At 39.8% G+C, this 12,539-nt stretch overlaps 1 protein-coding gene across 2 annotated transcripts in view; it reads left to right on the forward strand.

Annotated features, from left to right (window-relative positions):
- Window positions 1-12,539, forward strand: part of LOC120541702 (nuclear receptor ROR-alpha A) — a 558,859-nt gene that overhangs the window by 507,741 nt on the left and 38,579 nt on the right. For both annotated transcript variants that reach the window (XM_039773584.1, XM_039773583.1), the window contains one exon: window positions 4,166-4,251. In XM_039773584.1, the coding sequence (XP_039629518.1) occupies window positions 4,166-4,251 (86 nt within the window). The remainder of the gene's footprint in view (window positions 1-4,165; window positions 4,252-12,539) is intronic.

The raw sequence follows: 12,539 nt of genomic DNA on the forward strand, positions 1-12,539 counted from the left end.
CAGAATTGACTCAGGATGGCAGATCTTCTGGTTTTAAGTCCTCCTGGCAGGAAGAGATGGGTCTAGGTGAACAGATATTGTAGGTGATGTCAGTGGTGTTATAAGCTGTCAGTCTTCTGGTCTCCAGAGGGAGGAAGAGAAAAGGCATTAGGATTCAGTGCCAACCCCCGAAGCAGAGGGGAATTATAACCATCAGAGCCCTTGAGCTGTCCCCTGTGTGCCCATGTGTGACGCTGTATGCAATATTTGTAGGGCTAATGCTATTGGCAGGCAGTGTTTTATAGTAGCTAAAGGTTTTTGGATGTAGCACTTGTGAGTAAAAATCCCACAACTGACACTCCGTGACCTCCAGCAAGGTGCTTCACCTGGCTGAGCTCCAGTTGGAAAATTAGAAGACATGTAACCAAGTGTATCTCAGATGTTATAAGTCGCCTTAGATAAAGGCATAAGTCAAATAATAAGTAATAATATTATGTCACTGCAGCTGCTTAACTCTTGAACGTGCTAAACACAACTGTCCTTGAGTGATTTCATTTTCATTTTAGTAAATAAGTTTAAAACACAGGCAGGAATGACTTTTCAGATGCAAGTTCTATCATGAACTGAAAACAAAATGGCTGGTTCCCAAGTTAATTATCATGAGGCAGGAAAAGGTGGGTTCAGGTGGATGGACAACGGAAGAGATGCCAGCTATGGAGTGGCTGTCAAACTTCCATTCTGCGGAGGGACAGGAAGACAAGACATCAGAACATAGCACCAACCCCAGGTCCGGCGGGTACTGTATATACTCACGTATAAGTTGGGTCTTGAAACCCAAAAAATCGATCATAAAATCAGATGCCGACTTATACACCCATACAAAAATGCAACACTTAATTTTTTTTTTTTTTTTACATCTTCTTGCCTCCTCTAATCTCGCATCAGTTTCTCAGATGCATTGAATTTTGTTGCAGCAGCACACTTACCAATTTCTTTCACTACTTCAACAACATTTAATTTAAAACCAGCTTCATATTTTCTTCTGATCGAATGCTCCATCGTAGATAAGGGATGCTCTTACGATAAAGGTGTATGAGGGTGTGAGATACAAAAAACACAAATCAGTTCAACGTCACTTCGGAATAGTTTGGGTATTACCGTGTAGTCACGTAGGCACAATAGCGAGAGAGAGAGGTTAGGAGCACACACAGCGCATTGCCATACCCACAGAGAACAAAAAGGCAGTGTACGCCGTGGTTACTCTCTCAGGTGGGCGTTAGCATATTGTAATCTCTTGGACCAATAGCGTGAGTTTTCCGCATTCGACTTATATGACTGACATTATAAAATACCATAAATTATACGGTAAAAACAAATCCTGACTTATCTGCAGGAGAACTTATCCGCAAGTATATACAGTAATTCTAATTGCCAAAACTTTTAAGCCATCTCTTATGCACACATATTTGACAGGGCATTACAGAACACATTCACATCGATGGCGTAGTGAAAACGTTAATGCTGAGGGCTGTGTTGCTTACTTAGATTTTAACCTCTTTTAGACCCGTAGCACAGATAGTAAGTAATAAAGCGTTACACATTTTGCTGATTTTTCCCATCTGACTTGCAAACAAAATTATGCAGTGAAAAAAACAGGTTCATAATCTTTGGCTTCTCTGTATAATATGCAGTAAAACTGTGTCACATAATTGCTGTACATTGTCTGTATAACAATTGTTTTTTGTGAGCCTCTTTGAACAAAGGTGTCTTCTAATAATGTCCATCTGTAGCCATCTTTCTCTGGCAGGGTTTAATCTTTGGCAGTTAGGACACCTCCTCTGCATCTGTGTAGGTTCGTTCTGTCCACTGTGAGTTATTAGGTGGCAGGTTTGGTGCCACCCAAATCCCACTTGAACACATAAAATAATTTTCCAGCTCTCAATTATTTGACTAAGTATACTGTATGTAACTTTTCATCATGTGAAAGTATAGCCATTCTATGTATTCAGTTGCTATGCTTCATTCGAGACAAAACAGCAAAGAGTTCAAGATCAAGGGAATTAAATTCATAGCGGCTTTTGTGCCATCTGAGAAAGCCAATCCAGAACATCCATTTTAAAGGAAGCTTTTGTTCTGCCCGAGTGCGCTAAGATCTCTGATCAGGTGAAGCTGAATAATTCAGCATTAACAGTCCTGAAGCTGCAATGAAAATCTACCTGATCAAGACTACATACTTTAGCTCAAATCTTCCACTGCTTTGCAGAAAGTGTTTGAGAAAATTCAGGATAAAGTGCCTAATTTTATGGAATTTAAAAAGCATTCAAGCCGACAGCATTTATAGAATGAGTCAAATTCTGTGCCTCTTTGAGCACAAAGCATGCTGTCGTATGCCAAGAGCAGGATCCCTTGCTGCACCTTATCTCTCTATTTGTTCATTCCTACTCTGTCTTGTGTTGAGGGAGCTTTAGAGTTCAGTATATCAAAGGTTGGTCATTGTCTTCTTGTTTTTAGAAACTGCATTTTATTAACAGTACCAATCTGCCTCCTACAATCTAACCATTTTAATTTTCAGCTCTCATAGAGAAATGGCAAACCACTGTAATTTATCTGTAGCTTAGGGCCCAGTTTCATCTAGTTTTGTTCAGTGATAACCCTTTATTAGCAATAATTTTAATGTAAACTAGCCAACCTTTTCCTCTGAATGGCACACATTAACAAATAAAAGTGAATACGTATTCCACATTTAATTACAAAAGTAACAACAATTCATCCAAAAGTAACTTGACACACAGATATTTAATGCTGAATCAAATTTAGTGTCCATTAGTCTTTTTAATGGGTAACTTGGGCTTGTCTGATTTTACACAAATTTGTCAAAATCAGCAGTAAGTGAAGAAAGTGCAGAGAGGGATGTGTTTTAGTTTGTTTAATGAAGACTCGTCTTGAATTTTGGGGCACACATCTACTGCACAAGGCAAGATGAGCTGTTCTGCAATAGTGTGAGCTTCTTATGTTTGGCAACTTAATGTGTGATAAGACGGGTTTAGAAGAAGGAGGCCATGTTTTACCAACATGCTGGAATTCTGTGACCACTCAACAAAAGGATATGATCAAAATGGAACATATTTGTGTGATGTTACTTATCTTGGCTTTCAAAAAGCATTTGATAAGGCACCACATGAGACGTCGGGCAACTGGCTAAAAGAAGTGGGAATTTGGTGTATTGTGTGCAGATGGGAAGAAAAGTGGCTCAGACACAGGAAGCAGAGGGTGATGGTGTACGGACCCTCATCAGAGCTGGCTGGCTGGTTAAGAGTTGGTGTCCATCAGGGGTCAGTGTTAGGGCTGCTGCTATTTTTAATACATATAAATGATTTAGAGAAGAATATAAGTAACCAGCTGGTTAAGTCAACAGATGATACCAAGATGGGAAGGTTGGCAGATAATTGCAAATCAGTTGAATCATTACAGGGGGACATTGACAGCTTGGGCAGATTTGTGGAAGATGAAATTCATTGTAAGGAAATATAAAGTATTACACATAGGAAGTAAAAATGTGAGATCTGAATACACAATGGGAAGGTCTGAAAATCGAAAGTACACCTTATGAGAAGGATTTAGGAGTCATAGTGGATTTGACACTATCAACCTCCAGACTGTGTTTAGAAGCCACTTAAGAAGGCTTAACAGGTTATATAGTGCCTTGATGTGTAGAGTACAAGTCCAAGGAGGTTCTGCTTAAGCTTTATAACACTCTGGTGAAACCTCATCTGGAGTACTGTGTGCAGTTTTGATGTCCAGGCTACAAAAAGGACATAGCAGCACATGAAAAAGGTCCAGAGAAGAGCGACTAAGCTGATTCCAGGGCTACGGTGATGAGTTATGAGAAAAAAGGAAAAGAGCTGAGCCTTTAACTTACAGGAAAAGATGATTAAGAGGAGACATGATTAAAGTGTTTAAATTTATGATGGGAATTCACCCAGTGGATCGAGGCTGTGACTTTAAAATGAGTTCATTAAGAACACAAGGGCACTTCTGAAAACTTGTTAAAGTTAAATTTTGTATAAACATTGGGACTTTTATCTTCACAAAGAGAACCACAGACACATGGTATAAGTGACCAAGTAGTGTGGTAGACAGCAGAAATTTGTTTCACATTTGTTTTCTTCTTCTTTTTCTTTTGCAGCTCAAATCGAAATAATTCCGTGTAAGATCTGTGGCGATAAATCATCAGGAATTCATTACGGTGTTATAACATGTGAAGGTTGCAAGGTAAGCATTCATTTTAATAATACCTTTATCCATCCATTTTCCAACCCACTGAATCCGAACACAGGGTCACGGGGGTCTGCTGGAGCCAATCCCAGCCAACACAGGGCACAAGGCAGGAACCAATCCTGGGCAGGGTGCCAACCCTCCACAGATAATACCTTTATTGTCCTAACAATTCCATTTGCACTGAATTTCAGTCGGCAAAGTTTATACCGCTTAATATGAAGATAAATAAAAACCTGCAACATTGGGACAATGATGATCTATTTGATCTTTTATAAAGGTGGGCTGGAAGTGCCAGTGTATTTATAAGAGTGAAGCAAGACCTTTAATGGGGAAATCAACAAGTCTAGTCAGAGCAGAACAAGGGCCGATACACAAAGGTCCAAGATGATGGGAAAAGACAAACATGTAAGAGTAAAATAAATTCAGACAACAACAGAACACACAATTCATACCTAAATAGCATGGCTGCCAAAACCATATGATCATACCTCCATGATCCAGAGTGACTCTTATAATCAGTTGGTTTTATACATTTTCTGCAACCTTTCCTGAATCAATTGATTCATTCTACATCTGTTCAAGGGTTGGAGGACCCAAGGATTATGAATCTGATATTATTTTTTTTGCATGTAAAGTTAATCCAACCATCTGTTATCTAAACCACTATATCCTAACTACAGGGTCACAGGGGTCTGCTGGACCCAATCCCAGCCAACACAGGGCACCAGCCCACCGCAGGGTGTGCACACACACACACACACACACCAAGCACAATTGCATGTCTCTGGACTGTGGGAGGAAACCAGAGCACCCGGAGGAAACCCACGCAGACACGTGGAGAACATGCAAACTCCACGTAGGGAGGATCCGGGAAGCGAACTCAGGTCTCCTAACTGCGTGGCAGCAGCATTACCACTGCACCATGGTGCTGCCATAAAGTTAATCAACTAAGTTAAATATTTTTTATCGTCTTGCCATGATGCCTTTTTTATTTTCTGTGTGCGCTGCTATTTTGTGATCAGAATGTCGATCCTGGTTATGTGATTACGGCATTGGGTGGCAATGATATGAAGGAATTAAAAGGTTGTGTAGCCACCCGCAGCTATTCCCTATCTGAATCTTGCCGATAAAATCTTTCCTTTGCAAATTACTAAAAGCCTTTTATTTATTGACTTCACAGTAACAAATTTCTTGCTCTGGTTCCTGACTCTTGAATTTTGGCCCCAATGAAAGATCTGTTTGACACATGGATATGTCCTTGACTTGTTTCGTTGACTATTGTGTATCCCCTGGTCTATTTCATTTTTCCTTACTGTCTCTCACGAGTCAGTATAGTGATAACTTCATCATCTCCCATGACATATTTGACATCATGCGAAAACACTAAAGTTGTTTATTGCAGTGTGGAGTAGGCCACCTTCTTTTAAATTTTTCTTGTAGGGTCTTTAAGAAGAGCCAGTTTCCATTATAACTTTAGGTTAGTAGCCATGGTGTGCAGAGACACTGGAGATGCATTTTAATTTGGGGTACAATTAAGAAAGCTGATCATGCATGAGGATGAGTTGAAAAGATGCAAAGTAAGGGAGTGTCCTGTATATTAAAAGCTTGAAAAGGAATGCAATCCTTTCTGACTTTATTTCAAAATTGAACCACACACAATCATGTCTTTCAGACTATTGAATAAAAACACAAAAAGGTGGGCTACATAAACAAAGGGGTGCATTTAAGGAGGTATAAAAGATTGGAGTGAAAATCAGAAGTCATCAAGTATAAGAGCCTGAAGTCGGAGATCTGCTGGGTATACCTTAAATTACCAAAGTAAAATCAAAGTATTCCTCTGTAACCGACAAACTATGGCAATGTTCTGTCGGTGAACTTTCAAAGAAATTTTAGTGAGAAGCAGAAGATGGATAAAGAAGAGTAAAAGGTCAAAACCAGGAGATCAAAAAGCAAGCCAAAACTTCAGGCTAAAATCAAAGTCAAAAATACGTTTGCCTAAAGGTCCGTACCACAAGAATCAGACAAGGAAAGTTTTTAAGCAAAGGCCGATTAACAGATACTGGTTATGAATTAATAACTTGGATGAGAAAGTGAACTTTCAGTCGACCTTTTAACCCATTGCATCAATTGCCCGTGGGTCTGTGATTAGAGGTCTGTGTTATAGGGTGATTTTAATAAATAATCAGGAGTCCTGGAGCGTGCATGCAGGTGCACATATGGGTTTGCATGCGTCTCTCTTAGGTTGATTGGGGTTTTTGGCTGACTGCATATTCACGTGCAAATGCAAGCAGGTCAGTCAAGTGCTTCATTAATACCTCGGAGCCAGTGGAGGGAAGCACCTGCACCCAATTGATTCTATAAAGGGAGCCTGCATGGCAGAATCGGGATGAAAGAAGGAACAGAGGTTAGTGAAAGAGAAAGAGGCAGGATTGAGGAGCAGCCTGTGTGAGTGGAATGGAAGTAGGTAGTCAGGAAGACAGCCCTGAAAAAAGTGCACGGCCACCACAATAGGGGCGCTCCTGCCGAGAGATCTGAGATTGGGGCAACCCAGAGCTCCGTTTGGGTTCTCACCTTAAAGCCAAGCTATAGCTGCAGATTAGCACCCCACTGAATGCCGACGGACTGGCAATAAGGACCCAAGCCGTGTTATGGTTGACTGTGGTGGACGTCTCTTCTCACTTGGTTAAGCAGAGGAGGCATCAGTTATTAGAAAGAAGGCACTGTGGCTCAGAACTTGTTTTTAAAGGACAGATTCTGTCTGGGATTTTAACCTTATTTTTATTGGATTTTTTTATTTATTGGACATTTTTAACCTCTACATCCGGAGGATTTTATGGATTATTTATTTATGGACTTCTTGAAGCACTGCACTTTTGGACACTTTGTTTGATATTGCAAATAAAGGCACTTTGCGTCAACCCCTTGCCGACTGTGTGTATCCTCGTTTGCCCGGCTCATCCTCTTGTACATTATCGATGGCTCTGGGCTCAAGAGGCTCTTGGAAGCGACCAGGGATCATGAAATTGACTGAAACCATAACAGGGTCACAAACACTGAGGACATTCATTATACAAACAAGGAGTGTCCATAATGGTGGCAATCGTTAAAAAAAAAATGGCATCCAAAACGACCCAACAAAGTATACATCTAATAAACCAAATGGTCAAATGCTTTTTATGAACCTAAGATCCCACAAAGTAAGTGTAAGATCACTCAAAATGATTGAATCAAACACATAAAAATACTAATAAGTAACCAAATCATAAAAGATGGAGCTAAATATATTGACAAGACCCAGTGTATGTCCCCAAATGTATTCTTAAAAAACGTGTTAGTTTCGTATTTTAGACTTTGCTAATTTTCCAATGCAGTAATCGCCACCATTTCAAGTTACTGTTGTTACTTCAGCTTCCCTCATTCCTACGGCCCGTCATCGATAGGATAAAAGGACTGCTAGGGATTCACTTCCTTATCCGATCTTCAAACAACAAAACTCTATCAAAATAGCTGTGCTGTAAATAATCTTGTAAATCTGTCCTCTTGCTTATTCTTTAAGCCTCATTTTTGTCTCACATCTTGGCTTTGGTTTCTTTTTGTGATTTCCTGGCTTTTTTCCCTTTTTTGTCTTTCTACGCACATCTCCTGCGTCTGCTCAAAATGTTTACCTCCCAGCTCTCCGTCAAGACAAAAATCTTCATGGAAGCTCCGTTTCTTTACCTTTCCTCTGTGACCAGAAAGAAGCTTGAAGTTGCTTTTTTTTCCACAGATACCAAGTGGTGTGCACCACCATCTTTTATAGGCCGGACACAAGCTGTACTTTATGGGAAATATTTAAGCAATATGCCTATTATGGTAAAAAAAATAGCAGTGAGTAATTAAATATTTTACTTGTGCTGCAAGCCCCTTTAATTATGGACAAAAGGAATACTGTACAATAAACTGGTTGACATACTTGGCCGTTCGCTATTAATTTCAGGCAGATTAACGCTTAATACACTTAATATATAATAATAAATAACAGCTTGAAGGAAAAGTGAAATGTGCCAATAGTTTTTTTTTTCCCCTTCAGTTACATAATGGCCACCATTAAATGACAACTTGGCAGCTGTCTGCTATTTTTTTCCAATTAAACAGCAAATGACCAACTAATTAAGACATATGTGTATCAACCAGTCAAATGGGGTATGTTAATTATATGCGACAATGAATTCATTAAGTACAAAATTGCCAAAAAATGAAACATCAGAATGTCATCCTGTCCTTTGCTGCTTTGTTTATTGAAAGTTACTAAATAACTGCCATGACCTCAACCGGCACACACCACCCAGCTCCCATGGCTTACTCACAGATAATTATCACAGATACTGTACCAAAGACGTAACATATGGTGCGAGAGTTAAGAATTCTATTAAATAAAGAGCTGGTACTCGTCACCCTGTCATAGATCAGTCACAAGTCATGTTCAAGAGATTTCATGTCTGGACCACAGCTGAATCCAAGCATAGCCTTTGTGACCTCCCAGATTGCCTTTTTGAAGAAGTCTGCACATTTTTCTTTTTAAAGCTTCTCATATCAGTTGCCTCTTTTCTTTATTGCTTATATGTAAAAGATATAAAGCTTTAACTATTGCTGCTTCTCTTTCTGTATTGTAGCATGTGTATTGATTGGTTGTCAAGTCTGGTAGAGTCTAAAATAATGAGATTGGATTAGGGATTTTTACAGAGTGGCATAGACAAGGGGCAGACAGGCGTGGGTCGATACACCAAGATGAGAGACTGGCAAAAAAAAAAGCATAGGCAAAACAAGCTCACGGTCATTAAATACGAAGTCGTTGAAGCCTCATTCTCTTCTCTATTTTCTCTTGCACACAAAGTTCAGTTGCCAATTCACAAACAATGAAAGCTTATTGAGTTAACATCATTGTGTTATAATGGGAGGTCTGAAACTTGAAAGTACCTCTTATGAGAAGGGTCAAGGAGTCACATTGGACTTGTCACAGTCTACATGAAGACAGTATAACAAGGCAATCAATCTAGCCGATAGGATTTTAGGTTATATATCACGATGTGTTGAGTGCAAGTCAAGAGAGATTATGCTTTAATTACAATACACTCTGTAATGTTTGGGACAAAAACACATTTTCCTTTGATATCCTCCTCTGCTCCACAGTTTAAAATTATAAATGAAGCAATACAGACATGATTAAAGTGCACAGTGCAGACTTTTTGCATACATTTCAGCCACACAATACTTTTCTACATGGTCCCCAATTTCAGGGCACCATAATGTTTGGGTCAGTTGGCATCACAGGTATTTGTGATTCCTCCGGTGGGTTTCATTGCTTCATAAGATACCCTTTAGTGTCTGTAGCTGCCATTGTTCAACATGAGGACAAGAGCTGTGCCAATGACAGTCAAAGAAGCCAATATGAGGCCAAAAAGTGTATTTTGTATATTTGGAACATACCAATTGCAGGTCTATTAAAGCAGTAATATTTAGTACATAATAGTAATAATACATTGTATTTATATAGTGCCTTTTTCTTGCTCAAGGTGCTTTGTTGCATATCCCTTACATGCAGTGACAGCTTAAAGTCATTGCCAGGTGCTGAATGTCTCCTCTGTTGATGCTCTGTCAAGCCTCTAATGCAGCCATCATCAGCTCCTGGGTCATGTTGTGTGAAATTAACTGATTTTCCAGAAATCCCATGCCCTTCGGTCTCAAAAAATCCTGAAAAAGATACCAGGTATACCAATGTTATCCCGGAGACACCCTGTAAAATTATTTTGATGTTAGATCAGTACTTTCCAATATACAATTAATTATGTGAGGGGAGAGGAGTGTTAAATTTCACACAGCTTTATTTTTTCAACAATTTCACAAGACCATATCTCAAGAACCTAACCTCCTAGTAGGCTCACATTTGGCATACTGGTACCTTTATGGGTATAGTACGTAATGAAATCAAAATGTTTGGTCCAGATGACACTACTTGCTAAGTGCAGACCTTCCAAAATGGAAAAAAAAAGTTCTGCACCTTTGGCTTTGCCATGTTTAGGCTTTCAGGAAGCACACTTCTAACTGATAGAGCCTGCTGATTTAGATTCCTACACGGGGATTTTCAGAAGGAAACAAACAAGAAATAGTATCAGAGTTTGGCCAGCAGACCTTTCAAATGTCAAAAAATCATTTGGGGTCTAACTTTCAGACAAGCTTAATGCACTGTGGGAATATACATACATTTTTAAAATTGTTTTTCCTGGTCCCTTTCTCAAAAAACAAGTCTTGCTTTCCTTATGTGAATGTTTCACTTTTATTTTCCATTCTAGACATCGGTTAAATTCACCATTTGTCAGTAATTATAATCATCTCTAACTTGGGTATAGGATTAATGGAAAAAAAATTAATCACCAAAGGCACATTACGCACAACACGTGAACAACAGCTCCTTGATTTATCATTAAATACAACATTAGTTATAATGAAAGTTAACACCTTAGTATTGCAGCAGCAGGAATGTGACCAGTTTCATTTCTGTTTCAATCGAAGTGCCAAGTGTAGGGCATTGTTGTCTTTGAGATCAAGATGGTACTGTAGCCTCCACAAAGGTAAATCCAGGGGTGGACAGAAGTAGGCTTATAGTTGTTTCTCGCAATCTTGTAAGTCCTGAATTTGCCAGTCTTCATTATTTGCACATTCTTATATTCTACTTGTTATACCTAAGCACACTTTAATAATAATAAGAAAACAAATGATACAAATAAATAATACAGTAATTAATAAATAAGGATATGAGGGGGGAGTCAAGCTAAAGGTAGAAAATGGGATTTATTAGAAAATGAAATGAACCTTAACAAAACTAATGCACTTGTGCCACCTGCCTGGCAGTGCCAGCAGAATAAAAGGTTTTATCTTGTCCATTCCGAGGGGTACTCCAGTCACTAATATCAGTTACTGTGACTTGCTGGAGATCACTGTGATGCCTGCTATTCGATCCAAGCGGCAGGGACTGCTGACTCAAGAAGTCCTTTTGCTGCAAGACAATGACACACAATGCTAAGAAAACCAAGGCTCATCTGGAGAAACTGAAGTCTGAGGTATTGCCACATCCTCCTTATTCACCAGATATGGCCTCACCTCTAGTCCCTCACCACTCCATCCATCCATCGTCCACTGCTTATCTGAAGTCAGGTGACGGGGGCAGCAGCCTAAGCAGGGAAGCCCAGACCTCCCTTTCCCCGGTCACCTCCTCCATCTCCTCTGGGGGGACCCCGAGGCGTTCCCAGGCCAGCCAGGAGATATAATCCCTCCAGCATGTCCTGGGTCTGCCCCGTGGCCTTCTCCCTGTGGGACATTCCTGGAACACCCCCACCCAGGGAGCCATCCAGGGGGCATCCTGACCAGATGCTTAAACCACCTCAATTGACTCCTCTCAATGCGGAGGAGCAGTGACTCTACTCCAGCGCTTCCCGATTGGGGGTGCTCGCACCTGAAAGGGGTGGGTGCAAATGTTGCTGGGGGTGCCAGAATCCATCGAGGAAGAAAAATGAAAAACATAATTTGTAAAAAAATCTTATTTTATCTGTCCATTCCTAAATAATTAAATGGGCAGGCTATTTCGTATCGGTGCAATAGGCTGCTTGTTAAAACGGATGACTTCTGCTCTTACGTGCACTTAGTGCTACGTGGGTATTATGAACTATCGTATCTGTTCAAGTTCTATTTAAATTTTAAATATAAGTAAGTTTTATTTAATTGACAGAAATATCTTTGGTAGGAATGTAAGTTAAATTTCGTCATCATTGCATGAATTTTTCTTCACCATAGAAATTTAAAGACTAAATTCAACTTACATTCCTGCCAAAGATATTTCTGTCAACTAAATAGAACCTACTTATATCCAAATAGAACTTGAAAAGATATATTTTTTCAAATCTGACCGCGCATTTTAGATCGACTTGACGCGCACTACATCGAGCCTGCGTGTTATTGTGCTCTCACCTGCCTGCCTCAATAAGTCACCGTCGCTTCACTCTTATTTTACCGTTCATTTAATCATGGCTAGTCGTGAAAAAATTAGAAAATGGAAGGAGAATTACACTGAGTATGGCTTTACCAAAACAATTATTGATGGAGAATAAATTATCCATTATTCATAAAGCTTCAATTGGTGATCTGAGATCACCGAATCAGACCCCCTCCGCTCCTTGGCTGCGCCTAGAAATTCTGTCCATAAAACTTATGAACAGAATCGGTAACAAAGGGCACCCCTGGCGGAGTCC

Source organism: Polypterus senegalus, chromosome 12, assembly GCF_016835505.1.
Source record: "Polypterus senegalus isolate Bchr_013 chromosome 12, ASM1683550v1, whole genome shotgun sequence".
NCBI lineage: Eukaryota > Metazoa > Chordata > Cladistia > Polypteriformes > Polypteridae > Polypterus > Polypterus senegalus.